A 26,500-nucleotide genomic window follows, 5' to 3' on the forward strand; every position below is an offset into this window, starting at 1 on the left:
GTGTATTTGTGGTTTTTACTTTATCCGCGTCAAGAGTAGGGCTGCCATCCGTCCGGGTTTCCCCGGATTTGTCCTAGTTTGGAGGCCGTCCGGGGGCCGTCCGGGGGCCGTCCGGGCGGGGAATCAAGAAGTGTCCGGGGAAAACCCGGACACTTTTCACGTAAGGAAGCACCTCATTGAATTTAAGTATTATCAGCGAATTTAAGTTGACTGATTAACTAATATCTGTTTACATAATAAAAAACCGGCCAACGACTCGGACTCGCCCACCGAAGGTTCCGTATTCGAACAAACTTTCAAAGGTACTAATGAGCATTATTGTGTATAGTATAGTGCCATCTCTCGGTGAATTCTCTAACTTATTTGCGCGACCTGTATTGTATGATGGTTTTTCACAGATAATTAATAGCCTATATTGTTTCCCACTGCTGGGCAAAGGCCTCCCCTGTTTTCCGCCACTCGTCACGGCTCTTCCTTCAAAATTCTTTTTTTTTTCTACAAAAAAAGTATAAGGAACAGTTTTGATATGTGCAATTTAAGCTTTTTCTAACGATACCCCATTTGACCTAGTAAGTTAGTAACCTAAAAAGAGACATATTTTTTTAAGAAACATTGTTTTTTTTGTTATTGTTTATTGAAAATTACATATAGTATAGGTCATGTTTCTAAAAATAAATTTTGACTTGTCCGGGGAAAAAATGCGATTTACGCCAAATGTCCGGGTTTTTTCATGTTGTTGTCCGGGTTTGGCGAAATTTGAGATGGCAGCCCTAGTCAAGAGTAACGAGTCACGAACTCACGATTTATGACATGTTCTATTTATTCACGACGCAAGTTCAAGTGATAATCTATCTCTAAATAAGTGTTACTTTCCCGATATATGCATAGATCCTTTTTGCAGCTGTAGTTCAAATAAGCACGCAATGAAGTCGTAACTCACATTACTTTTACGTGGATTTACCCTACAGGGCTTAAAAAATTAGTTTGCAGACAGAAATACCTGCATTCTCATAGGGAATGGCTCCAATATCCGCAGCTCCAAAATCATCCTTTAAGTTCGCTCGCACGAACGTGTACAAACACAACAAGAGCACTTGAACAATCATTATTAATAATTATTATTAAAATAACACAATAAACTTATTTAAAAATATTGATAGTGTCAACGTCAGGTTGACAAGTTAAATAGAATAATCTTTCATGAAGAGAAAATAAATAAATTAAATCCTTCTTTGACGTCGAGCGGAAAAAGAGGTGTGTGTTTATACTCTGTCAAACAAGTCTGTCAGTAAATAAGAACTAAGAAAACTATAGGTATCCTTTTCTCCAGCACCCTAAAGAAAAGGATGCAAACAGTTTTCAATAATAATAATCAATAATAATCATATTTATTGGTAAAATCATATTACATGTCAAATCACATTTACACTTATGTATAAGTACAATAATATAAAATACAACAGTATAATGAGAGTACAATAAAATTATCTTATTATAAATAACTCATTGTAGTTATAGAAGGCCTGCTCGACAAGCCAGTTTTTCAATTTAATTTTAAACACTGACGCACTAGGAGCCGCGACGACCTCACTCGGAAGATGAGAGAGATTTTCTTTGTTCTTATTTACTGACAGACTTGTTTGACAGAGTATATACGTCAAACACGTCAAACTAAAGCCTGACTAGAAATACACGGTGTCACATGAGGAGACCGAATAATTTTAACAGCGTATTCCTCATCATAAAGAGTAAAATGTCATAAACTTTCCTGGATTTCATCTACTTTCAGAGTTATAAGCATTTAAAAATATAACAATTACTTATTATTCCTCAGGACAAAACGCTGTTTTCGTTATCGAACATAATCTAATCTGGGTAACTATCCTCTTCTATATATCAAAAAGTAACTAGTGACTTATTACAAAACTAAAAAGCAAAAAATAATAAACCTTTGAATTTAGATTTCTTATCGGATTGCAATAATCTAAAGTCCGTACCAGACCTGTTCGTCGCCTTGCTATTTCCTGTTTGCCCCACCCAACCATACGCAGGCTGGCCCCGACTCCAAAAATAATTGATTTGTTTATAATTTGGATGTTTAGATTATTGCAATCCGATCAGAAATCTAAATTCAAAGGTTTATTATTTTTTGCTTTTTAGTTTCTCCGTGTTTTGTTGGGGTTGCTGGAGAGAATCTTCCCAGCAACCCCCTACTCAATTTCCACATAGGCTTCAACATCATTTGGCTTTTACTCCTAAACTAAAGGGGTACAAAATATTTCAAGGAAGTACAATAGTGCACTAAATCCTCGTGTAATGATTTTTTAACCCAAAACGCAAAGTAGGATTGCTGGAGAGCATCACATGTATTTCTTCTTGAGAAAGACTGATTAAAATCACACCTCGGACAGGGCTCGAACCTGCAACCTGCACCCTTTAAACCACTCCACTCTGACCAAACGAGCTATGGAGGCCTGCCAGATCTCCATTTACCTTCTTTTTATACCCACATGAGTCTCGAAAAGGTTTGTTATAAGTACGATAGATTAGTAATAAAAAAGGTATTTTTTTAAAGTATCATATATATTTAACATTACAAGTATAGACACTAAAAATACATTAATATAAAATACACATTTATTAAATAATTAAAGTTGCTGTTACAAATTAAATGTACGTACGAATATTAATGGAGTGAACGAGTATGTTACTAGTGGCATCAGTGTGTGAGCCACCCTTAAAACGTTTATGGGAGTCATACCAAGCTAAGTTACAAATTATTTTGTAGCATCATCTGCGCAAGAGTTCAGTAAATGTCAGCATTTCGTAGTCTGATGTTTCATTTTTTTTTAAATAATAACTCAGCAATTAGGTATATGATTAAGTGAATAATTTGCGGTGTTAATCCTCTAAATACAAATTTTCATACTGTCACGTTTTCTCATTTACGATCTGTCTCTTTTGCACTCATAGGATTTTCATATAGGCAGGTACGTGACAGCTTCTCTTTCGCACACTTCAGCAGTCTTTAAGCTCAAGCGAAATTCAATGATTTTCATCGGATGTCAAACTTGCTGGCAACTTAACTTCGTATGATTCTAAACGTGTTTCCATACAATCATTCGTTCTAGATCTAATGAATAGACCTACATACCACACAACTCTTTTCAGAGTTTTTTCAGTTAAAATCTTAGAAGTATTATCAATAAGCAAAAGATCAAGCCCCATGACACCTCCTTGCGCGACCCCGCGTTACAAAAAAGGCCTTTACATACGCAGACATGGAAGCGAGCGTAGAGCGAGACAGCGCGCGAGAAAGGAACGAGAGTAGCCATCGGACTCTCCACGCAGCCTTCTCGGACCTCCTGAAAAGATAATCAGCTGTTTTATACATTGTAAATGCTCTCAGCACTTTGTTTAGAAAAGTTATTTCATTATTAAATGTCAGGCAGAGAAGAATAGGGTCAAGCCAGACACAGATACACAACAGTGTGTACGTACACTGAGAGTGTGAGTATAGATTTTAGAGTGACAGACAGACGGACAAACAGACACAAATTCAAACATTGCAGATGAAAAACAGACACAAATAAAAACAGGCAAAGATAAATTGTTGAACAGATAGACGGACAGACACAGACAATCAGCGCCAGCTCGAGCCTGGCCATCCTCTTGCTCAGGAAGTGGTGTCCCTACGCCGGTGCGGTCACGCTGCGTGTCCGCTGCGTGTACAGCCCGGACAAGTTCAACCACCGCTTGCAGCCGCCACTCGCTACATGACCGCTGCTGAATGGCTGAGCGATGGACATTAGACAGACACTTAACTGAACTGGCGGAAACTTGGACATTAAAAGAGCAAACGGTGGCCAAAATAGATGCGTTCGAAATGTGGTGTTGGCGTATAATGTTGAGAATTTCATGGACAGCACGTCGCACTAACGTATCTATTCTACAAGAGCTTAATGTCAAGACTCGCCTCTCTGCTATCTGCCGGGAGAGAATTATAGGCTTCTTTGGCCATTTGGCCAGACGAGATCCTGACAGCCTTGAGAAGGCGTTGATCGTTGGACCAGTGGAGGGCCATCGTAAAAGAGCCGGATTACCCACGCGCTGGTTCAGCACAATCATGAAGGTCATACGCGTTGGTCTCCAGGGATCCCTTAAGAAGGCAAAAGATCGGCCTGCGTGGAGAGCACTGCAACGTACAGCGTCTTATGGTGGTCACGACCCTCAGTCATGAGGTTTCGACGAAGAAGAAGATTAGACAGACAGACAGACAGACCCTCAGCGCCAGCTCAAGCCTGGCCATCCTCTTGCTCAGGAAGTGGTGTCCCTGGGCGGGCACGGTCACGCTGCGACATGTCCGCTGCGTGTAGAGCCCGGACAGGTCTATCCAGCGTTTGGCGCAGCCCCCCGTCCACTCGCCAAAGACTGAGAGCGGGTCGGAGCGGTTAAACCAGAGGGGGACACTGGAAAAAAGAAAGTAATTAAAAATTTAGACTTGACGACCGATCTGGCTCAGTCGGTAGTGACCCTGCTAAGCCGCGGTCCTGGGTTCGAATCCCGGTAAGGGGATTTATTTGAGTGATGAGCACTGATATTTGTTCCCTGAGTCATGGATGTTTTCTATGTATATAAGTATGTATTTATCTATTTAAGTATGTATATCGTCGCCTAGCACCCATAGTACAAGCTTTGCTTAGTTTGGGGCTAAGTTGATCTGTGTAAGGTGTCCCCAATATTTATTTATTTTTGTTTATTTAGACTTAAACACCAGTGAATAATTTTAACAGCGTATTTTTCGTCATATTAGAAGAGAAAAATATAAAGTTATTGGAACCTTTCGCTTGCTCGGATATCAATATTCCACGTGCGGTTAAACAACAACTTTGCTCCCTTGTAAAACCTCGTGAATAGAATCCTGAACTTTCGAGTTTTTTAACACACAAGAACTAAAATACATTTGCACCCGAGTGTAACATAACACTTTTCCCCTCACTATAGCGAGGAAACTACAACGCAAAAAACGCGTTTATCACTGCTTCCAGTAGTTCCACAGGTGGTAAATCGTCTTTCTTACTAGATTCACCTACTTTTATCAATTTTAAATCAGTTAATTTGACTTTATTCAAGGTCAAATTACTTTACTCACTAGTGGGTAAAATGCGTTTTTACCCGCTGGTATTAAAGGACAAAACACAGGTTTCCGAGCTAGTGAGGGGAAAATGACTATTATTGTTTTTTTACTTACTTACTCGTCCAAGTACCGGTAGTACTGATGTAGTGAGAAAATATTTGCCTTCGTATTGTTACGGAAACGTACGAACGTGTCATGCTATTTCAGTCAGTGTCAGTACAAGATGTACTGACATTGACTGAACTAGCATGACAAATACGAACGTTTCCGAAGGAAACCCTTTTCGCACTACATCTGTACCGCTTGTAAGAATTCTTCTCAGTCAGAGCTGCCGCGGTCTGACAACCTCCAAGTCAGACATGAGACAGACAGACAGACAGACAGAGAATACTTACACGTCCCTGTACCGGCAGTACCGCCTGTATGAATTCTTCACAGTCAGAGCTGCCGCGGTCTGACAACTTCCAAGTCAGACATGAGACAGACAGACAGACAGAGAATACTCACTCGTCCATGTACCGGCAGTACCGCCTGTAAGAATTCTTCTCTGTCAGAGCTGCCGCGGTCTGACAACCTCCAAGTCAGACATGAGACAGACAGACAGACAGACAGACAGGGAATACTCACTCGTCCATGTATCGGCAGTACCGCCTGTAAGAATTCTTCTCTGTCAGAGCTGCCGCGGTCTGACAACCTCCAAGTCAGACATGAGACAGACAGACAGACAGAGAATACTCACTCGTCCATGTACCGGCAGTACCGCCTGTAAGAATTCTTCTCTGTCAGAGCTGCCGCGGTCTGACAACCTCCAAGTCAGACATGAGACAGACAGACAGACAGACAGACAGGGAATACTCACTCGTCCATGTATCGGCAGTACCGCCTGTAAGAATTCTTCTCTGTCAGAGCTGCCGCGGTCTGACAACCTCCAAGTCAGACATGAGACAGACAGACAGACAGGGAATACTCACTCGTCCATGTATCGGCAGTACCGCCTGTAAGAATTCTTCTCTGTCAGAGCTGCCGCGGTCTGACAACCTCCAAGTCAGACATGAGACAGACAGACAGACAGACAGACAGAGAATACTCACTCGTCCATGTACCGGCAGTACCGCCTGTAAGAATTCTTCTCTGTCAGAGCTGCCGCGGTCTGACAACCTCCAAGTCAGACATGAGACAGACAGACAGACATACAGAGAATACTCACTCGTCCATGTACCGGCAGTACCGCCTGTAAGAATTCTTCTCTGTCAGAGCTGCCGCGGTCTGACAACCTCCAAGTCAGACATGAGACAGACAGACAGACAGACAGAGAATACTCACTCGTCCATGTACCGGCAGTACCGCCTGTATGAATTCTTCTCAGTCAGAGCTGCCGCGGTCTGACAACCTCCAAGTCAGACATGAGACAGACAGACAGACAGACAGACAGACAGACAGACAGAGAATACTCACTCGTCCATGTACCGGCAGTACCGCCTGTATGAATTCTTCTCAGTCAGAGCTGCCGCGGTTTGAGCACTTCCGAAATTATCAGCGCAGTGCGAGTTCTGAGGGATACCAAACTCTTGGAGGCCGCATACCCAGCACTGCCAAACATACATACTAATGTTATAAATGGGAAAGTGTGTGTCTGTTTGTTTGTCCGTCCTTCACGACAAAACGGAGCGCCGAATAGACGTGATTTTTCAAGTGGAGATAGTTGAAGGGATGGAGAGTGACGTAGGCTACTTTTTGTCTCCGTCTGACGCGAGCGAAGCCGCGGGCAAAAGCTAGTACATAATAAAGTAAACCCAAGGTAAGCTTGCACCAATTTTAACCATACTAGGTTGCAAAAAACGGATTTTTTTTACGGGGAATGTGCAGCTGTGAAGCACGTATACCTTGGCTATGATCCGCCCAGTCTTGGGACTGAGAAGCGCTTCTTCGCAGTAGATAGATAAACGGTGCTGCGAAGCATGTATGCCTTGGTTATAATCCGTCCAATCTTGGGACTGAGAAGCCCTTCTTCAGAGTAGATAGATACACGGTACTGCGAAGCACGTATACCTTGGCTATGATCCGCCCAGTCTTGGGACTAAGAAGCGCTTCTTCGCAGTAGATAGATAAACGGTGCTGCGAAGCATGTATACCTTGGCTATGATCTGCCCAGTCTTGGGACTAAGAAGCGCTTCTTCGCAGTAGATAGATAAACGGTGCTGCGAAACATGTATACCTTGGCTATGATCCGCCTAGTCTTGGGACTAAGAAGCGCTTCTTCACAGTAGATAGATAAACGGTTTCCTGTCGGTCCCAGACTGTTCGTGTGGACCCAGCCCAGTCTGACTGGAATGACTTAAGCACAGGGGTGCCACAGGGAGGTATTCTGTCCCCTCTTTTATTCTCCGTGTTTATTAACCTCATTACATCCAAGTTTAAAAGCCCTCACCATTTGTACGCCGACGATCTGCAACTGTACGCCCAAGCTGAAGTATCTCAGTTAAATGCAACTATTTCTGTCCTCAATGATGACCTGGCTCATATCGCTGACTGGTCGCGTAATTTTGGTATATCTGTTAACCCTTCAAAGTGCCAGGCCATCATTGTGGGGAGCTCGCGTCAACTTTTTAAGTTGGAAGCTGTTCCAGTCGCATCGATCATGTTTGACGGCTCGGTGATCCCAGTCTCTAATCAAGTAAAGGACCTCGGTCTTATAATTGACAAAAATCTTTCATGGGATGGCCACCTCACAGAAGTCACGCGTAAAGTCACTGCAACACTACGTTTTTTATATAGATTTAAGCACTTCTTGCCGGTGAGTACCAAGAAATTATTGGTGCAAGCCTTGATTTTGCCATTGATCGATTATGCTGATGTGTGCACTACCAATGTTACCCAGGATTCTCTAAATAGGCTCGAGCGTACACTCAATAATTGCATTCGTTTCATTTTCAATTTGCGCAAATTTGACCATGTCTCGCTTTATCGCCACAGACTTAAATGGCTTCCTGTACGTCAGCGCAGATCTCTTAGAGTTCTGTGCAGCCTTTTTTCTATTTTATTTGATCCTTCCGCTCCCAATTATCTTAAGTCCAAATTTAACTTCATGACCCCCGTCCGGGCTGTGAACTACGTTCCTCCCGATCCCTTGTTCTTGCAGTACTTCCTCACCACAGTGGTTTCCTCTCAAATTCTTTCACTGCACAAGCTATTCGACTCTGGAATGCACTTCCCCTGACTATAAGACAGGCCCCAAGTAAGTTAATTTTCAAACGCATGCTGCACCAGCATCTGCTGAGTGCGGCACAAGTTAATTAGTTCTCCTTCGCCCATATGCATAATGTTTATAATATATTATTTGTATGTATATTTGTATTTATATTTGTGTATAAGTATACGTGTAATGATATGAATGTATTATTTATGTATTATATTGATTGTATGTAAATAATATTGCTATACTTGTCAATAGTTGTCATGCTTTCTAAATTTATTTTTCTCACTGCACCCACATTCGCGAATTTCTGTTTGGCCCTATGGTTGACTGGTAGAGAATGCCTCAAGGCATTAAGTCCGCCATTTGTACTTTTTTTTCCAATTGTGCAATAAAGTTTAAATAAATAAATAAATAAATGATCTGCCCAGTCTTGGGACTAAGAAGCGCTTCTTCGCAGTAGATAGATAAACGGTAGGCCTGTGTGGTGACGGGTTAAGACTTTCACCACCCCCTTTCTTCCCGTGGGTGTCGTAGAAGGCGACTATGGGATATGGGTTAAATTGTGGCGTAGGCGAGAGGCTGGCAACCTGTCACTGCAATGTCACAGTTTCGTTTTCTTTCAACCCCTTATTTGCCAAGAGTGGCACTGAAGCTTTAGTAGTTTCATGTGTTCTGCCTACCCCTTTATGGGATACAGGCGTGATAGTATGTATGTATGTATGTATGTATGTAGATAAACGGTGCTGCGAAGCATGTATACCTTGGCTATGATCCGTCCAGTCTTGGGACTAAGAAAACCTTCTTCGCAGTAGATAGATAAACAGTGCTGCGAAGCATGTATACCTTGGCTATGATCCGCCCAGTCTTGGGACTGAGAAGCGCCGCTTCGTCGTAGTAAAGCGGGAGGAGCGGTGGGAGCGTGGTCGTGGTAGTTGTCCAAGTTCTGCATTCTCGGTATTTCTTCTCTATAAGTTTCGCGCTGTAGCTCTGTAAGGATAAAACGACTTATTTATTGGGAAGAAGGACGTTTTAAAGGATTCTTTGATTTTTTTATGATATAGGCAGCAAACGAGCAGGCGAGCCGCCTGATGGGAAGCAGTCATCGCCGCCCATGGACATAAGCAACATCAGGGGAGTCACTTATGCGTTGCCGGCCTTTCGTCCAGGGGCAGTGCACTCTGTGGGGGGGGGGGGGTCTGTGAGCAACTGAGCATGTATTAATGTTCATATATTTCTTTTTTTCGCCATTTTTTACTTTTTGGGATTTTTAGGTCAATACTCAGAATCACGAGCACTTTCTATCTCAACAGGAGACAAAAAGTGTCCCAGAATTTCCATACATTTTTGTTAATTTCCTCTTTTGTTATCCGACACGAAATGTTATGGAAAATAGTAACAAAGTTAATTTTTTTACCTACATTAGGATTGAAAAAAGCTGGTGATTCTCTGATCAAAAATGTCACATTTAAAAAAGAGGTATAAAAAGAAACGCGAGCCGATAACGTACAGACCCGGAGCTGGATCGTGAATAACAAGCTGTGAGACTGTGGTTTGAGTTGGGACAAGATTCTGAAGGAACGAGGAGAAAGGCCTGTATTTCTGTCTCATCTGCTTTAGTAAGCTTGTCTGAACGTACCATGAAGAGTAGTGACATGTCGTAGCTAGTCAGCCGCTTCTCCCGGTGTATGGCCCAGAACAGGCCGGTGAAGTTGAGCCGCGCTGGCTCCTCAGTAGGTGGCCGCGTGTCCCAGGGACAATTGACTCTGTAACCAACACCATGGTCAACCGGGATAAACTGAAAAATACCCCTGTCTCTAAACTATGAACACTTTTCAGGTTCAGGCGGAGGTACGATATTCCAGCAATGGGAGGCGGCATAGCAATAACTTCCTTGAAAAGCTGCATATACATGGACCGGACCGGATTGCGATCCCTACTCTAAAATATGAACTAATTAAGCTTTCAAACAAAAAAAAACTAAATCTAAATCGGTTCATCCGTTCAGGAGCTACGATGCCACAGACAGACACACACACACACAAACAGACAGACAGACAAACAGACAGGCACGTCAAACTTATAACACCCCGTCGTTTTTGCGTCGGGGGTTAACAATTCGGCTACGGAGGCCCTGCCATAAAGCGAACGCTGAGTCGGCCGGTTGCCATGGTTACCTGTATCCTTTCCGGTCGAAGCAAAGAAACAGGCACTCGTAGTAGGAATCCGTGCAGTTCGGGTGTCGCTTCGTTCGCCGAGTGTACCTGAGTTAGAAAATAAATATCATTTAATACTTTTCACCTCACTCATTTGGAAAAAGTACTTTTCTACCCTGCTATCAGGGAGCAAGGGCGCATTTTTCGTCCTTGCTAGGGGAGGAAAAGTTACCTTATTCTGTTGAAGGACACATTTTTGTAACTTTATTATTTGTTTTAACATTATTTTTTTACTGTAAATAAGATAATATAACGTATACATTTCCCCATTGGCTGAGTGCAAAGTAGGTGGTGGGAAGAACCACGAATCGATCGCAGCGCGCACAGTGGCCAAAAAAGGAACTTTCGGCAGACCAACTGCCAATTTTTACAGCGAAAACTACGTTCCGTGCATTTAAAGTAAAAATAAATAAATATGAGTCACGATACTTGCTGCGTACTGTAAGAACACTGGGCACTGGGAATAACAACGATTACCAGGGAGCGTACTTTTCGTGCCGATGACATCAATTTGACGTCACGCTCCATATAGGGTGATCACAAATTGTTTTATTGTAAATTATTAATCATTAGTCATCAATCATTTTAAGTTATGAATTTCTTTGCGTGGTAATGAATGCAAGAAGGATGGTGTGCTTTACGTTAGAGAGGAATTCTCTTTTCTATGCATTTATTGTTATGTATTGTTAACAATACTATTTAATTAATTTTTTTTATAAAAACAAATCAAATAATTTTATTCACGTTTCACATTTCAAGTAGGTATTATTTATGCCACATGTAAATGGACTACTGTATTTGAAGTAATTTATACACGATTAAAATGATTGACGACTAATGATTAATAATTTACAATAAAACTATTTGTGATCATCCTATACGGAGCGTGACGTCAGATTAATGTCATCGGCATGAAAAGTATGCTCCCTGACGATTACAAATTTTATAAATTTGGAAACGAGACCAACGAATTAAATGGATAATTGCTGTAAGAGTAAAAAGTAAGTACAGTAGAACCCGGTTAAAACGATCACGTTTAATACGATTTCCCGCATATTACGCCATTTTACGCCGGTCCCTACAATTTGAGACTTGTTTTCAGACATTTTTTCACGGTTAATACGACTCGCGTCCCCGCTTAATACACCATCTAAAACCAGTACCTTGCATTACTTTACAACTTTATTTATGCGGGTGACAAAAATCAGAACTAATTGTACTGTACTAATTACGCGATTCTGGCGATCCCGCCACCCGTAAAGATAAATTTGTAATTTGTCGTCCTAACTCAGCGGTTAGTGCAATAGTTTGTCCCTACCTACATACACTTCGCTCATTATCACTGCTGCGGTGTTGAGTTTCTGAATTCTTTGTCCCATCTTTGGTTCAGCGATGTCAAAAATAAGAAGAAAAGCATTATCGCTCCAAGAAAAAATAACCATATTAAAAGTTTACGATAAAAAAATCACATTTTTTTCACGTTTAATACGATTTCCCGTATAATACGCTTTTTTGGCTGGGTCCCCTCAGAATCGTTTTAAGCGGGTTCTACTGTAATTTAACATACGCAACAAATATTTTCATTTGTGTTTTTTATGTAGTCACACTACTATATATAAATTAAAAATCGAAATAAGATTCGAACCGGCGTCTTTTAGCAATCCGGGCCAAACGCCATCACCCCTAGGCCACCTCGCCACAGCAGAAGCCGTCGATTTTTAACATACTTTATAAATTTAACATACATACATACATACAATCACGCCTGTATCCCATGAAGGGGTAGGCAGAGCACATGAAACTACTAAAGTATAAGTGCCACTCTTGGCAAATAAGGGGTTGACAGAAAACGAAACTGTGACATTGCAGTGACAGGTTGCCAGCCTCTCGCCTACGCCACAATTTAACCCATATCCCACAGTCGCCTTTTACGACACCCACGGGAAGAAAGGGGGTGGTGAAATTCTTAACCCGTCACCACACTAAATTTAACATACTTTTAAAACAACATACGTTTAAAATAGACAATAATCCTGCATTATTAACGACATTACAGACATAAATAATCGTTTCTTATCCTATTGGAAGTAGACCGATTTTAGGAAATAACGCATTTCATATACAGGGTGGAAAGGCGCGACGATCCTTCTCTCAAAGGGGAGTTAATTTAAGTGATGGAGAATCGAATCGTAATATTTAGATTTTTATTCCGAACAATCAGTAAAAATATTAAAATTAATTAATTTTCTTCTTAGTGACAACCCTACCATTACTACTTATACCTACCCATAGAGTATTATCGAATAGTAGAGTTATCAGTCAAGATTTTCGAATGCAGCGCCATTTACGACAACTTTTCATGTGACTTTCCATGCCTGACGGTTCCTTGTGCACATGAAGCATGTGGACCCTTTAGACATGGAACGCCACATGGTGGTATTTTTAAATAGGTTAGATGTTTTCATCTTTCCCTACAAACTTATTTGCCAAAAAAAGATCCCATAGAATGTCACTCGCTAGTTTGCAGGTGGTACAGCAACATCTAGCGAATAACTTGCACTGCGGTATATTTGTACTTTTGTACGCATTAGTTTGGGTGTTTAGTTTAGATTAATTTGTTTTTCACGCCCTCTATCGTTTACTTACTTAAACATATCCTAAGTACATCGGATTTACTATTTCCTTTGACTGAAAACACCGTTGATGTTTACAAAAATATTTACTTTGTCATAAAGATGTGTGTAGAGATGCAATGGAAACAATTTCGAACAAACAATAACTATTTTATTAAATTCTATGTTCTAAGTTGCCTCTGTGTCTAATAATGCAGGCTGCAGCCCGTGCGCGAGTATGCCGGTGTAGCTTTGCTAATATTCGCTCTCCAACGTTTCTACGGCGCAGGCTGTCGAAAGCAACGGTTAACCTTTGCCTCATTTCTTCGGCGGTGCCACACTCCGTTTTGTACACAATATCTTTGATAGTCCCCCAAACAGAAAAGTCCAAGAGCGTCAGATCCGGAGATCTTGGCGGCCAGCAATGCGGTCCAAACCGGCCGATCCATCTATCTCTGAATTCGTCGCTCATTGCTGGAACCATACTTCTCTACGCTCGGTAACAAATTTAAATGTAAGCAAATTTCCGTAGTCGCAAGTATCACGGGGAGGAATGAGTCAATTTTAAATAGTATGTATAACATAGGCAAATTTAGTTGAATAATTATGACATTAGGTAAAATGACAGAATCTATCATTTGAAGCGTCAAACATCATCTCAATTTTCGACCACGCAAAGAGTTTCCTTAGTCATTGAAAATGTAACCTATTAATTTTGCGAACCAAATAATACTTAAGAACTAGCATGAAAAACTGTATTTCTCTCGTCTGGCGTTAAAAATAGTGATGTGAAAAGCGGTTATACCTATTATTAAATTATATCAGTCTAACACTACAGACGGGGCAGGTCGGGGTTCGGGTAGACCAAAAAGGAGATAGCGGGATGACCTGGACGCATTCTAATGGTGGAGAAACGCCGACAACATTACAGGTTCGAGTGAAAAAAAACGAGGGGAGGCCTTTGCCCAGCAGTGGGACACAAAAAGAGGCTAATTAAAAAAAGTAAGATATACATAACTGTTTTCATGATGAAAGAGGTATCAGGCGGTATCATCTTAAATTGTTTATGACTTCATGTTTATGATTAGTAGTCAGTGGTTGTCATATCGAATGTCACTTGAACTATTTGTGTTGATATTATTAAAAATATGTAACATAAGCTTTCACCTGAGAATTACACAAATGGAGCCACAAAGAGAATGGTCCCTGAAAATCCTGCGACGTTTGTTACCGGTGTAAAATGGTACATCATCAAATTAACAAGAGTAAATGTTCTGTCATCTAACGATTGTTTACAAGTAAGGTCATTAACCCTGTCACCACTTTAGGGTTTGCACTTAGTACATTTTTACAAAAATGTTTGAAAGGCTATAACTTGAACATAGTTAAAGTAAATTGTATAGTTTCTGGGAAGAAAATGTTGTGTTCATTTCCAGAAAGGATCGTCGCGCCTTTCCACCCTGTATAAACCGTGTTTTTTTTGTTTTCCGTTAAATTCGACACGTAGCTAGGGTAATTATCAGGAACCATCCTGTATATCACTTTTAGTTAAAATCGCAAAAAAATTTTTTTCATCATTTTCATACATAATAAATGAATTTATTAGTGTGAGAGACCCTTAAGAATAACATTCAAGTTAGTGTCAAGTGATTGACGGACCATGTCAAAACAAATAACATTAGGATGTGGTAAAGGCTGTGTTCAGTAATTATCTTTATTTTTTTTTAATAACTCGACAACCGTAAGTCCATTTTCACATTATCCGTTCCGATATCGGATTTCGGAAGGATTTCAATGGAAAAAATCCAAGATGGCGCCTGTAATGTATGGGATATCGGTCCGACACCCGATATCGGATCGGACAATGTGAAAACGCACTAAGAGTTAAGACGCTAGTCGCTTAGAGAAATTGATTGTATTTGATCTAAAGAACCTTCCCTTAAAGTTACCGGAATTCAATAAAAACAGGGTGTATATATATTTATATGGAATGCGTTATTCCCTAAAATCGGTTTACTTCCTTACCTACACTACCTGAAATTTATTGTGACGATTTATACTTAAATTTAAAAAAAGTGAATGTTATTATCGACACTACAAATTTATATGATCGGATTAAACATATTTCATTAAAATTATTTGTTTATTTATTTACTGTTACGTTACGTAAATACTGACAAAAAGCCATTTGGCGTTTCTAAGTCCGCCGTAGTTGTAACCGCCAGGTGACGCTGTCATCGTGCACCCAGCCAATATTGCGAAAAGGGAATTCGAAAAGAGTAGCGATAAATTAAAACACTGACTCTCGTGCGCTCGTTTGCTGCCTATGTCATAAAGCAAAAGAGGTACGTACTCGTATTTAAAGCGGATAGGATGCGTCACGGGCGTGGGCCGCGGCCGGCGGGTTGGGGGCGATAGGAGAGCGCCGGGCACCGTCACTGAAAACAACCACTTTTAGCCCTTTGGATGTCTAATACCTCTGCCACACAATCGACGAGCGGCGTGGGAAGTGGCGAGGGAAGTAGGCAGAGACATAGTGTGGCCGCGCTACTCGTCATGCCCACCGCTCCCTATTTTGTCGGTTTTTTGGCGCGAGTCGTCGGGCCGGCAACAACCCGGCGCGATAATCGCGCGAGTAGGGCAGTGTGTGGCTAGAGGGCAACATCGTGGAAAGAAGAATGGACCGCTGCGGCCTCATGTTCAGGAATCGTGGACCCCACACTCCAGCCGCCAGGGTTTGACCTTCCCCGAAAACTATGGTGCCGTCTTAACAGAATCAGAACGGGCCATGGTATTTGCAATTATACCTTGCACAAGTGGGGGTGGGAAGGATTCAGCCTTGTGCGAATGCGGCGCGATCCAAACCATGGACCACATCATCGAACGCTGCCCTCTGCACTCATACACCGGGGCTAGAGAAGACCTACTGCAACTCACACCAGACGCTGCCGAGTGGCTCAATTGTCTATGTTGACCTATAGCTTTTATATTTGTATTATTTTTGACTGGTTTTATTGTATAAAACTTGTTATTTGCCTATTTTCAAAAACTTGTTATTTGCCATACGATTAAATAAACATCGCGGCAAGATGAGGAGCAGCGCGAGGAGCATAGTGTGGCAGAGGTACACGATGTTGAAGCATTCCACGAGAATGTCGCTTATGACATGCAATTCTTCTGATAACGTTAAGAAAACGAAGTTGGGTTTGACAATCTTTTAAGGGTAACAAAGTGGCAGTATTTTCTCGAGCTTTACGGATTAGATTGAAATTGCTGCCATACAAAGCAAAAGCATGTCGTGAGCGACATTGTCGTCGAATACCCCCTTATAGCATAGAGTCAAATCACCTGAATGACTAAGAATTACAATGAATAAGAAGTCAAACACCTGAAAGTAGGCATAAATAATTATTTTTATCCAAAAAGCCGAAAGTGACATGCGATGATTGTCATGAACACGATGGCTTAACTGGCTGAAGCTAGGTAATTAATTAAACTCCGACCAGAAATATATAACTACGCGCCATGTTGCGGAACTTCATTACAACTATTTTCTTCATACTATTCTGAACTGTCACCGCGTACATCAGAATAACAGCGACCTCTTGACAATAGTCATAAATATTTCTAGTCAAACTTAATAATAATATTAAATGCTCGTCGACATCACCATCCCCCATACATGATGAGAACATCGTGAAAGCCGAGAAGGACACATCCAGTAAGTACTTAGACTTGGCTTACGAGATAACCGCCATGTGGGATGTTGATTCGACGATCATTGTCCCGATAGTCGTTTCAGCGAACGGTCTCATAGCGAAGAGTCTCGACCAACACCTTAAGAGACTCTCGCTAGGTGTCTGGATCAAGGGCCAGATGCGTGCGGCGGTGATCTTGAACACGGCGCGGATAGTCCGACGGTTCCTCTCTCTGCAGCCCTAACCACCGGCAGCTTGGGCTCTGTCCCGCTGCTGGCGGCACCCTAGGTTAGGTTTTTTATAATGTGTTTATATGTTCTATATTAACCTTTTGACCGCCGTGGTCTGATATATCAGACAATCAATATCCAGCCCACCTCGCCGGAGTCTGATATATAAGACAAAGGTCTGATTTGGTTTTTATAGTGTATAAAGTGGTCCCATCCAAATGCAAGCTCTAATCTGCGTGGTGAAATTTTGTATTGGTGGCGCTACGGGCACGCTCGATGAAAAATTCTCGGCGTTCAAAAGGTTAAATGTTATTTAAGTGTTTTTTTTATTTTACTTTTATACTCATATTGTAAAAAACCTAGCCTAGCAGAAAAGATAAATAAATGAATATAAATCCAACTAACACAAGTAGTATCGTCTTGAATCGTTCACAGTGGTAAGCGGCAGCACTCTCAAGTTCTCCCCATACTCAGTAGTTTTGTACCGGAACCCTCCTTCGTTGTACGCAGTCGCCGTACGGTTGCCCGGCCGCACCGCTCCAACACCCTTCCGTACCGGTAACACGTCCGTCCGTATCGCTCTGCCATCTTTCCGTACCTGGAAAATTTGTAAGGCGATGTATGAAAGGAGGCAGTGACATTTTATCAAATTTGACATTAACATTTTTATACCTCGGAACTTTTATTATTATTATTTTCAATTTTTATTTTATTCTACGTAAATTAATGATTATTTTACTGACATTTATTTTAGTTCTATTTGATTTAATTTCTTTTCCATGGTCTTCAATTAATATATTTCGTAATGACATTGTTAGATAATTTAGATTTGAAGAATTCATTAACATGACAACTAATTATATGTACCTTTAGACTCACCCAGATCCCACAGTCAAACTGTGTAAACAGTTTTGGGGGACATTGTATTTACATTTAAGTTTTTATGTAAGATGTTTTATTAAATATAATAATAAAAATATAATAAATACGTACGTACGTATGTAATTGCGTACTAACAACAAAAATCTCAGTTGGTCCTTTGAATAAATGAAATTGAAATTGTACCGGTAAGACGTCCGTCCGTACCGCTCCGTCGTTCCGTACCGGCAACACGTCCGTCCGTATCGGAACGACGCCGGTCGGGGACACGTATTCCGTGCGTGACGGGGTGTGCAGGCCGGGAGCCCGACGCGGCTCGTAGCGGACGATCTCGTGGCCTTTCACGAGGCTCTCGATCACGCCTGGTTTAACTGTAAAAACAAATAAAAAAGCTAAACGCTATACACTGTGTTTTTTTTTTGTTTTCCGTTAAATTCGACGGTTTATGCGTCGTTGGACTAAAAGTAAATATGGCGATGTATAAAAATGTCTACATATAAAATAAAAATTGGTCCGAATATTAGAAAGCCAGTACTTCAAAATGTTTAAGTCTTATCAAGTCGGAATATAAAAATGACTACTTTTAAAGTATACAAATGTCTAAGTCTTATCAAGTCGGAATATAAAAATGACTACTTTCTTTACATAGGTCCAGGCCCCTATTTCACCAAGTTGACAGGTTCTACAAACTATCTAATCTTGGCTCACTGCCTGCGGACGACCTTCTTGAGAAAGCGATTATTGTTATAATTTTAGCCATTTATTCCTTAATAAATTTTACATGCATACATTTTCGTTTCTCATAATAAATATAATAAAGAGTAATTTTAAAATACATCGCCATATTTACTTTTAGTGCCGCAACATATTTATATTTGGTCTAATATACAGATGCACATTTTTAGGGTTCCGTAGTCAACTAGGAACCCTTATAGTTTCGCCATGTCTGTCTGTCCGTCCGTCCGTCCGTCCGTCCGTCCGCGGATAATCTCAGTAACCGTAAGCACTAGAAAGCTGAAATTTGGTACCAATATGTATATCAATCACGCCAACAAAGTACAAAAATAAAAATTGGAAAAAAATGTTTTATTAGGGTACCCCCCCTACATGCAAAGTGGGGGCTGATATTTTTTTTCATTCCAACCCCAACGTTTGATATATTGTTGGATAGGTATTTAAAAATTAATAAGGGTTTACTAAGATCGTTTTTTGATAATATTAATATTTTCGGAAATAATCGCTCCTAAAGGAAAAAAAAGTGCGTCCCCCCCTCTAACTTTTGAACCATATGTTTAAAAAATATGAAAAAAATCACAAAAGTAGAACTTTATAAATACTTTCTAGGAAAATTGTTTTTAACTTGATAGGTTCAGTAGTTTTTGAGAAAAATACGGAAAACTACGGAACCCTACACTGAGCGTGGCCCGACACGCTCTTGGCCGGTTTTTATACTTCGTCAAAATTATATACACCCGAACTTATGTAAGTGGACATTTTTATACATTGTCATATTTACTTTTAGTCTAGTGCCGCGACATATTTATATTTGGTCTAATATACAGGTGGACATTTTTATACTTCGTCGAAATTATATACGCACGAACTTATGCAAGTAGACATTTTTATACATCGCCATATTTACTTTTAGTCCAACGACGCATAAACCACATCGATTTCATGCATAATAAATGAATTAATAAGTGTGAGAGACCCTTAAGAATAATATTCAAGTTAGTTGTCAAGTGAAGTGATGGCAATATTAGCGCCATCTAGCTTACTGAACGCGTGTGTGACAGCCTTTACCACTTCCCAATATTATTTGTTTTGACATACAAATAACATTGGGAAGTGGTAAAGGCTGTCACACACGTGTCCAGTAAGCTGGATGGCGCTAATATTTGACATTTTAAGACATATCAAGCTAAGAATATGGGCCAAATTGTCAAAACTGAGGTTCAAAAGTTTGAAACCTGTGTCGAGAGATGGCAGTCTATGCACTGTGATTACACATTTTACTTCGACAGTAACTCTCTATAATACTCAATCCTCTTTGGTATAACTAAAAATACGAAGGAAAAGTTTTTCGCACTACATCTGAAAAAGCTGCAACGTATGTGAAATACCATAAATAAATACAAATACGCCGAAGTTATACGAAGACTAATCTTAATTATCTTCGGAGATTAAAAAAAAAATAATAATACATCCGTTAAATTTATAATAAAAAATAAAGAAGATCTTACTTTTCTGTCCTACTTGAGGGTAGTTGTCGTCCCACTGGTGCACTCTGACGCTGTAGATGACCTCGGTGGTCCTGTGTCTTCCATGGCGTGTCTTCGACTTGGATTTCTTGACGCTGCTCAGGCCTATGACCTTTTGGTCCCATGGCTCGGATTCGGTAGATATGCTGGGGAATTAAGCATACATGTAGGTAGGTACTAGCTTTCACCTCCATACAAACCCCCCCCATTTTAAGGAAGTGGGAGGTTTAAAAGAGACAAAAATTAGCCCATGTCACTCTCCATCCCTTCAACTATTTGCACATAAAAATCACGTCAATTAGTCACTCCATTTTGCCGTGAAAGACGGACAAACAAAGACAAAAAACTTTGTTTTGTCTTACAAATGTATTTTTATATATCACTTGGAGCTTTTACCGAAATTGTATCGTAGGCTTTAGTCCGTTTTCAGATTATCCAATCCCATATCGGGTGGCAGAAGGATTTCAATAGAAAAAATCCAAGATGACGCCTGTAATGTATGGGATATCGGTCCGACATCCGATATCGGATCGGATAATGTGAAAACGCACAGGGAGAAATTTTGTACCAGATGCCCATTTCTCAAAACTGAAAGTTACAAGGCTACAAGCGGAAGTCTCTTTCCAATTTGTTTATTGCAGTTTCGAGAAATGGACCCCAGGATGTTTTTTTTTCACATAGTCGTATTCTTAAGAAAATTCCCAAAAACAGGTTTCAGAGCTCTTCCCGTCCGTCTTACCTCGCAGACTTGGTCGGGCATCTGACTCCTCCTATTGGATTATAGGCTGCCCCAGCAGTTTCTCTATATGTATTGTATTGTATTGTAGATGTCAGGGCTATCCCTTCGGTCTTACCTCGCAGGCTTGGTGGGGCGTCTGGTGGACTCCACGGCAGGTTCGTCATTTGGCTCCTCATACTGGATTATAGGCTGCCCCAGCAGTTTCTCTACATGTATTGTATTGTAGATGTCAGGGCTATCCCTTCGGTCTTACCTCGCAGGCTTGGTGGGGCGTCTCGTGGACTCCACGGCAGGTTCGTCATTTGGCTCCTCATACTGGATTATAGGCTGACCCAGCAGTTTCTCTATTTTACCTGCACATTTTAAAAGAAAGACAGTGTTGCGAAACCAGCCCCTCTAGCACAACTCGCCTTGTCACGCGCGAGTCCATACTTGAAGTCGCGCTTGATGTATGGACTCGCGCGCGACAAGACAAGTTGTGCTAAAGGGGCAGATAACTTAAGTTTTTACCAAAAAATCGCACTCGTTTCGAACTTCCTCTTTAACCCTTTGTCCGCCAAGAACGCCTAGAGGCGTCGTGTCCCGTCGTACACCAACGCCTAAGTGCGTTTTCACATTATCCGATCCGATATCGGATGTCGGAAGGATTTCAATGGAAAAAATCTAAGATAGCGCCTATAATGTATGGGATATCGGTCCGACATCCGATATCGGATCGGATAATATGAAAACGCACTAAGTTGCTATGGCGGACGCAAGCGTTCAAAAGGTTAACACTTGTATTGTAATGCACTATTATCTAACATTTCGTACAAGTTTCTAATGGGTCGGCAACGCACACGTGACACCCCTTGAGTTGCAGGCGTCCATAGGTTACGGTGACCGCTTTCCATCAGGCGGACCGTATACCTGTTTGCCACCGACGTGGTATAAAAAAAAATTGTTGTAGCAATGAAGGGAAACTGACCCTGAAAATCTTTTTTCCTTCCCTCCGTGGAGACCCAAATGGGGCTGGTAGATATCTCTTCTTCTTCCTCATTATCGATGAAATCTGTGAACCAGAGGCGTGTATAAGGGGGAGGGTGGAAGGGCTTAAAGGGGGAGGGGAGAGGAATATCTACCTTTTTCTATATAGATACAAAACGCTCTCGACTAATAAATAAAAGAACATAACCTAAAAAACGATCTCGACTGTTTCCTCACTAGTTTTTGTAGTTAGAGCAATGTTTTTTTAACACTGATAATTAACACTAATATCTGTTTCTGTTCACTTCCGAACAAACTCATCATCATCATCATCATCATTTCAGCCATTAATCGCCCACTGCTGAACATAGGCCTCCCTTCGTGTACGCCACTTATCCCGGTCCTGGGCTAATCTCATCCAGAAGTGCCCCGCAGTTTTTCGAATGTCGTCTACCCAACGAGCCAACGGATGCCAGGCGCTTCTTACATCCGATAGCGGACAAACTACTATACAATATAATCTGTCTCGGACAAATACAGTCGCTAAAACCTTTCAAACATGGCCATTGGCCAAAAATGGCCTCAGAGTAGCGCTATTCAAACCTGCATTCTTAGCAGGGTTATTAAAGACTTTTCGCAGATTGATCTATTTTTTTACGAACACCTTCCACCGATACATACTCTAAACCTTCAAGAAAAGAGCGTACACCCATCTTAAAGGCCGGCAACCCAACTCCAACACTTCTGGTGTTTCGGGTGTCCATGGGCAGCACTCATAAAAAAACAACGGTTTAGACCGCGGTGTTAGTAGCACTTGCTATAATTACCCTACGTACAGGCACAGTATAATAAAGAGTACTATCGTACAGTATGGCCACTCCCGCTCCCCGCTGAAAGTGCCGCCCACCCCCTCTCGGTTACCTCACAGTTACCGCCTGTCAAAAACGCGACAAGTCGACCTGTCATATGTCACTCACACAAGAATGGTACGCGTTCACCTACACGAGCTTAGACTGTGTGCTAGGAACGCGCTTCTTTCATATAATTGATCGCCAGTGTCCGAGATGTGGTACAGGTACCTATTAAAACCGCTGGTAGCCTAGCGGTAAGTGCGTGCGACTTTCATTCCGTAGGTCACCGGTTCAAACCCCGGCTCGCACCAATGAGTTTTTCGGAACTTATGTGCGAAATGTCATGATTTGATATTGGCCAGTCGCTGTTCGGTGAAGGAAAACATCGTAAGAAAACCTGACTAATTCCAATAAGGTCTAGGCTTCAGGTTGGAAGGTCAGATGGCAGTTGCTTTCGTAAAAACTAGTGCCTTCGCCAAATATTGAGATTAGTTGTCAAAGCGGACCCCAGGCTCCCATGAGCCGTGGCAAATCCCGGGATAACGCAAGGAAAATGATGAGGTTCCTAGTAATACTTTTTCCCTAGTGCTTATTATAATAAACTAGCTTTCGCCCGCGGCTTCGCTTGCGTTAAATTCGAAAATTGCGGAATGCTCCATCCATATAAACTTCCACCCCCCACTCTAGGGAAGTGGGGGGTTAGAAAAAGACAAAAAGTAGCCTACGTCACTCTCCATCCCTTCAACTATCTCCACTTAAAAAATCACGTTAATACGTCGCTCCATTTTGCCGTGAAAGACGGACAAACAAACAGACACACACACTTTGCCATTTATAATATTAGTATGGATCTACCACTGCTTACCGTTTTGGTCGTTAGGATTGAACTGCTGAGCCACGACGACCACAGCCACCGCCAGCACCGCCGTTTGCCACCACATCTTTAAAATCAACTTACACTTTACACAGTCCTTTTTAAAGAGCTGAGCTCATAGAAACTATACCGGTGACCAGAGAGCTGGCAGCTTTCTCTCACAGCGCATAAGCATTGCTATTCAGCGAAGGAATGCTGCCAGCATCTTTGGCACAATGCCGCGGAGGCCCTATTTAGATGTATATTCATAAAGATTACTTTTTAATTTTTATTACCTTCATCAACTGTCACTAATCATTAATTAAAATAGTTAGGTACACTCTAAGAACAAATTAAATTATTTTCATACAAAATACCACGAGCCTTGGAAAATGTCATATACTTGGAATTTTCAACCTTTGCCTTTGTGGCCCGATGGCCGAGCGGTTTAGGCATCTGTCCGGTAAACGGAGGATGCTGGTTCGATTCCAGCTCGGAACACTTGGAGGCCTTGGTCACTTATTCTTTGCATATGACATTTACTTCAGGTTTAAGTTACACTACCTGTTCTAAATCTTTATAGGTCTATTCATGTACCCTGTCAAATGGAAAATGCTAGTAAATAAACTGTAAAGTTATTGAATAATGTTATAAAAAGAGCGTCATTAAAGATAGACGTTGGCTATGTTGACGTGCTGTCAAACACGCAAACGCTTGACGTTTCTAGAAGAATATTCGTTAGTTTGAGAACAAAAAGTTTTTGTTAATATATTTTTGTTAGAACCTTTAAGGTGCGACCACACCGCTGCTTAAAAAACGGTGACGGTACGGATACGATCAAGATACGGTACGTCACTGCGATTCCGTACCGGCTGCGTATTTTGAGCAGCGGTCTGTGAAGCATGCGGTAAAAACGGTACGGATACGATACGTCACTGCAATTCCGTACCGTCGCCGTTTTTTAAGCAGCGATGTGTGGTCGCACCTATATTGTACAGGGTCAAAGAGCATTGAATCACTACGTTATAGTACAGGGTGTCTTTTAGTTATCCATACTCGTACTTAATAATTTTAATATTATAAATGGGAAAGTGTGTGTGTCTGTTTGTCCGTCTTTTACGGAAAAACGAAGCGACCAATTGATGTGGTTTTTTAAGTGGAGATAGGAGAGTGACATAGGCTCCTTTTTGTCTCTTTCTAACCCCCCTCTTCCCATAAATTGGGGGTGGAAGTTTGTATGGAGCATTCCGCCATTTCCGAATTTCGCGCGATCGAAGCTGCGGGCAAAAACATACATACATACATACATACAATCACGCCTGTATCCCATAAAGGGGTAGGCAGAACACATGAAACTACTAAAGCTTCAGTGCCACTCTTGGCAAATAAGGGTTGAAAGAAAACGAAACTGTGACATTGCAGTGACAGGTTGCCAGCCTCTCGCCTACGCCACAATTTAATCCATTTCCCATAGTCGCCTTCTACGACACCCACGGGAAGAAAGGGGGTGGTGAAATTCTTAACCCGTCTCCACACAGGCAAAAACTGTAGTTATGGAGATTAGAGGTATTATTAGAGGTACCTCTCTATTCTTCCCGATCTGCAGTAAAAAAAATGTCGTACAATATACATGTGAAAAGGAAATTCGTAGCTCGTGTCAATTTAAAACACTCTCTTTGGTCGTGTTTTAATTTACCTTCACTCATTTCGAACTTCCTCTTTTCCGCACTTGCATTATCCCGGCATTTGCCACGGTTTATGACAGTCTTGGGTCCGCTTTGACAACTAATCCCAAGATTTGGCGTAGGCACTAGTTTTTACGAAAGCGACTGCCATCTGACCTTCCAACCCGATGGGTAATTAGGCCTTATTGGGATTACTCCGGTTTCCTCACGATGTTTTCCTACACCGAAAAGCGACTGGCAAATATCAAATGACATTTCGCACATAAGTTCCGAAAAACTCAGGCACGAGCCGGGGATCGAACCCGCGACCTCCGGATTGAAAGTCGCACGCTCTTACCGCTAGGCCACCAACTTCCATTATGTACTATTCCATAGAAATCAATAAAATGGTACCTAAAGTTCATTCTGTTCTTAAGTTTATAATTAAGAAAATCATTCTTAACTATAACGACTCAATTCGACTCCCTTACATTATGATAACAAACTATGCCACTCTCCTCTATAACCATGCCCTTTTCCTAAACGCCGACTCAGCAAATACAAATCTCATCCATATTTCACCAAAATATATGTAAATAAACCTCATTGGCGCCCTCCTTTGCGAAAATGCCGCAACTTCGCAGATAAATTAGCTGCCATAACGGGCCTACGGAAGCCTACCCCCCTCCTTTCACCACCCCTCTTCACCCCCGATTCAAGATGGCGTCGGACTGTCTGGCGCCAAAACTAACCTATTCCATAGAACGAAAATGTCTTATGAAACAGTGAGTAAAATGTGGAAATCGGACTGTAAAGGAAAGAATTTGAGTTTGTTTTTGATTATTTTGAAAATGCAGCTTCGTATTGACTTTTCTATATAATTTTCTCTATGCATTTTCACTGGCGGGAACATTTGTAGTTTCCCAACAATTTCCAAACGGTTTAGAAATGTAACTGGTTGTAATATAGTTGGTTTTTCTTTGTGTGTTGGTAGTTAACGTGAAAGCAAAGTTATTTTTCGATGTCTGGGTGGTGCCAAAAGTTAGTAAAGTATCGTTTAGGGGATTTTAGCATGTTTCGCTTGGGGATACAAGCGGTTTTAGGGCGGAGAGGGGTGGTAAAAGTTACATCGAGATAGTCTGAATAGATGGTGGGTAGGGGCGATAGGGGGCATAATTTAAAAGGTTTTGTTACTTTATGT

General features: G+C 41.3%; 2 protein-coding genes across 3 annotated transcripts in view; both read right to left on the minus strand.

Moving 5' to 3' along the window:
• The window catches only part of LOC125238763, a 39,920-nt gene extending 38,813 nt beyond the window's left edge, over positions 1–1,107 (minus strand). For both annotated transcript variants that reach the window (XM_048146193.1, XM_048146192.1), the window contains exon 1: positions 1,001–1,107. In XM_048146193.1, the coding sequence (XP_048002150.1) occupies positions 1,001–1,106 (106 nt within the window). In that variant the 5' untranslated portion in view covers position 1,107. The remainder of the gene's footprint in view (positions 1–1,000) is intronic.
• A 1,514-nt stretch (positions 1,108–2,621) lies between these two features.
• On the minus strand, positions 2,622–23,723 carry LOC125238733. Its single transcript, XM_048146154.1, has 13 exons — positions 23,648–23,723; positions 21,933–22,016; positions 21,219–21,318; positions 20,209–20,372; positions 18,152–18,336; positions 17,492–17,684; positions 15,512–15,596; positions 10,508–10,594; positions 9,970–10,096; positions 9,177–9,320; positions 6,593–6,726; positions 4,283–4,469; positions 2,622–3,365 (listed from the first exon to the last, which is right to left on the minus strand). Exons 1-13 carry the CDS (start codon positions 23,721–23,723, stop codon positions 3,183–3,185), a joined length of 1,749 nt encoding a protein of 582 aa, XP_048002111.1. The 3' UTR covers positions 2,622–3,182.
• Positions 23,724–26,500: the final 2,777 nt, after the last annotated feature.

This window comes from Leguminivora glycinivorella, chromosome 24, assembly GCF_023078275.1.
Source record: "Leguminivora glycinivorella isolate SPB_JAAS2020 chromosome 24, LegGlyc_1.1, whole genome shotgun sequence".
NCBI classification, from domain to species: domain Eukaryota; kingdom Metazoa; phylum Arthropoda; class Insecta; order Lepidoptera; family Tortricidae; genus Leguminivora; species Leguminivora glycinivorella.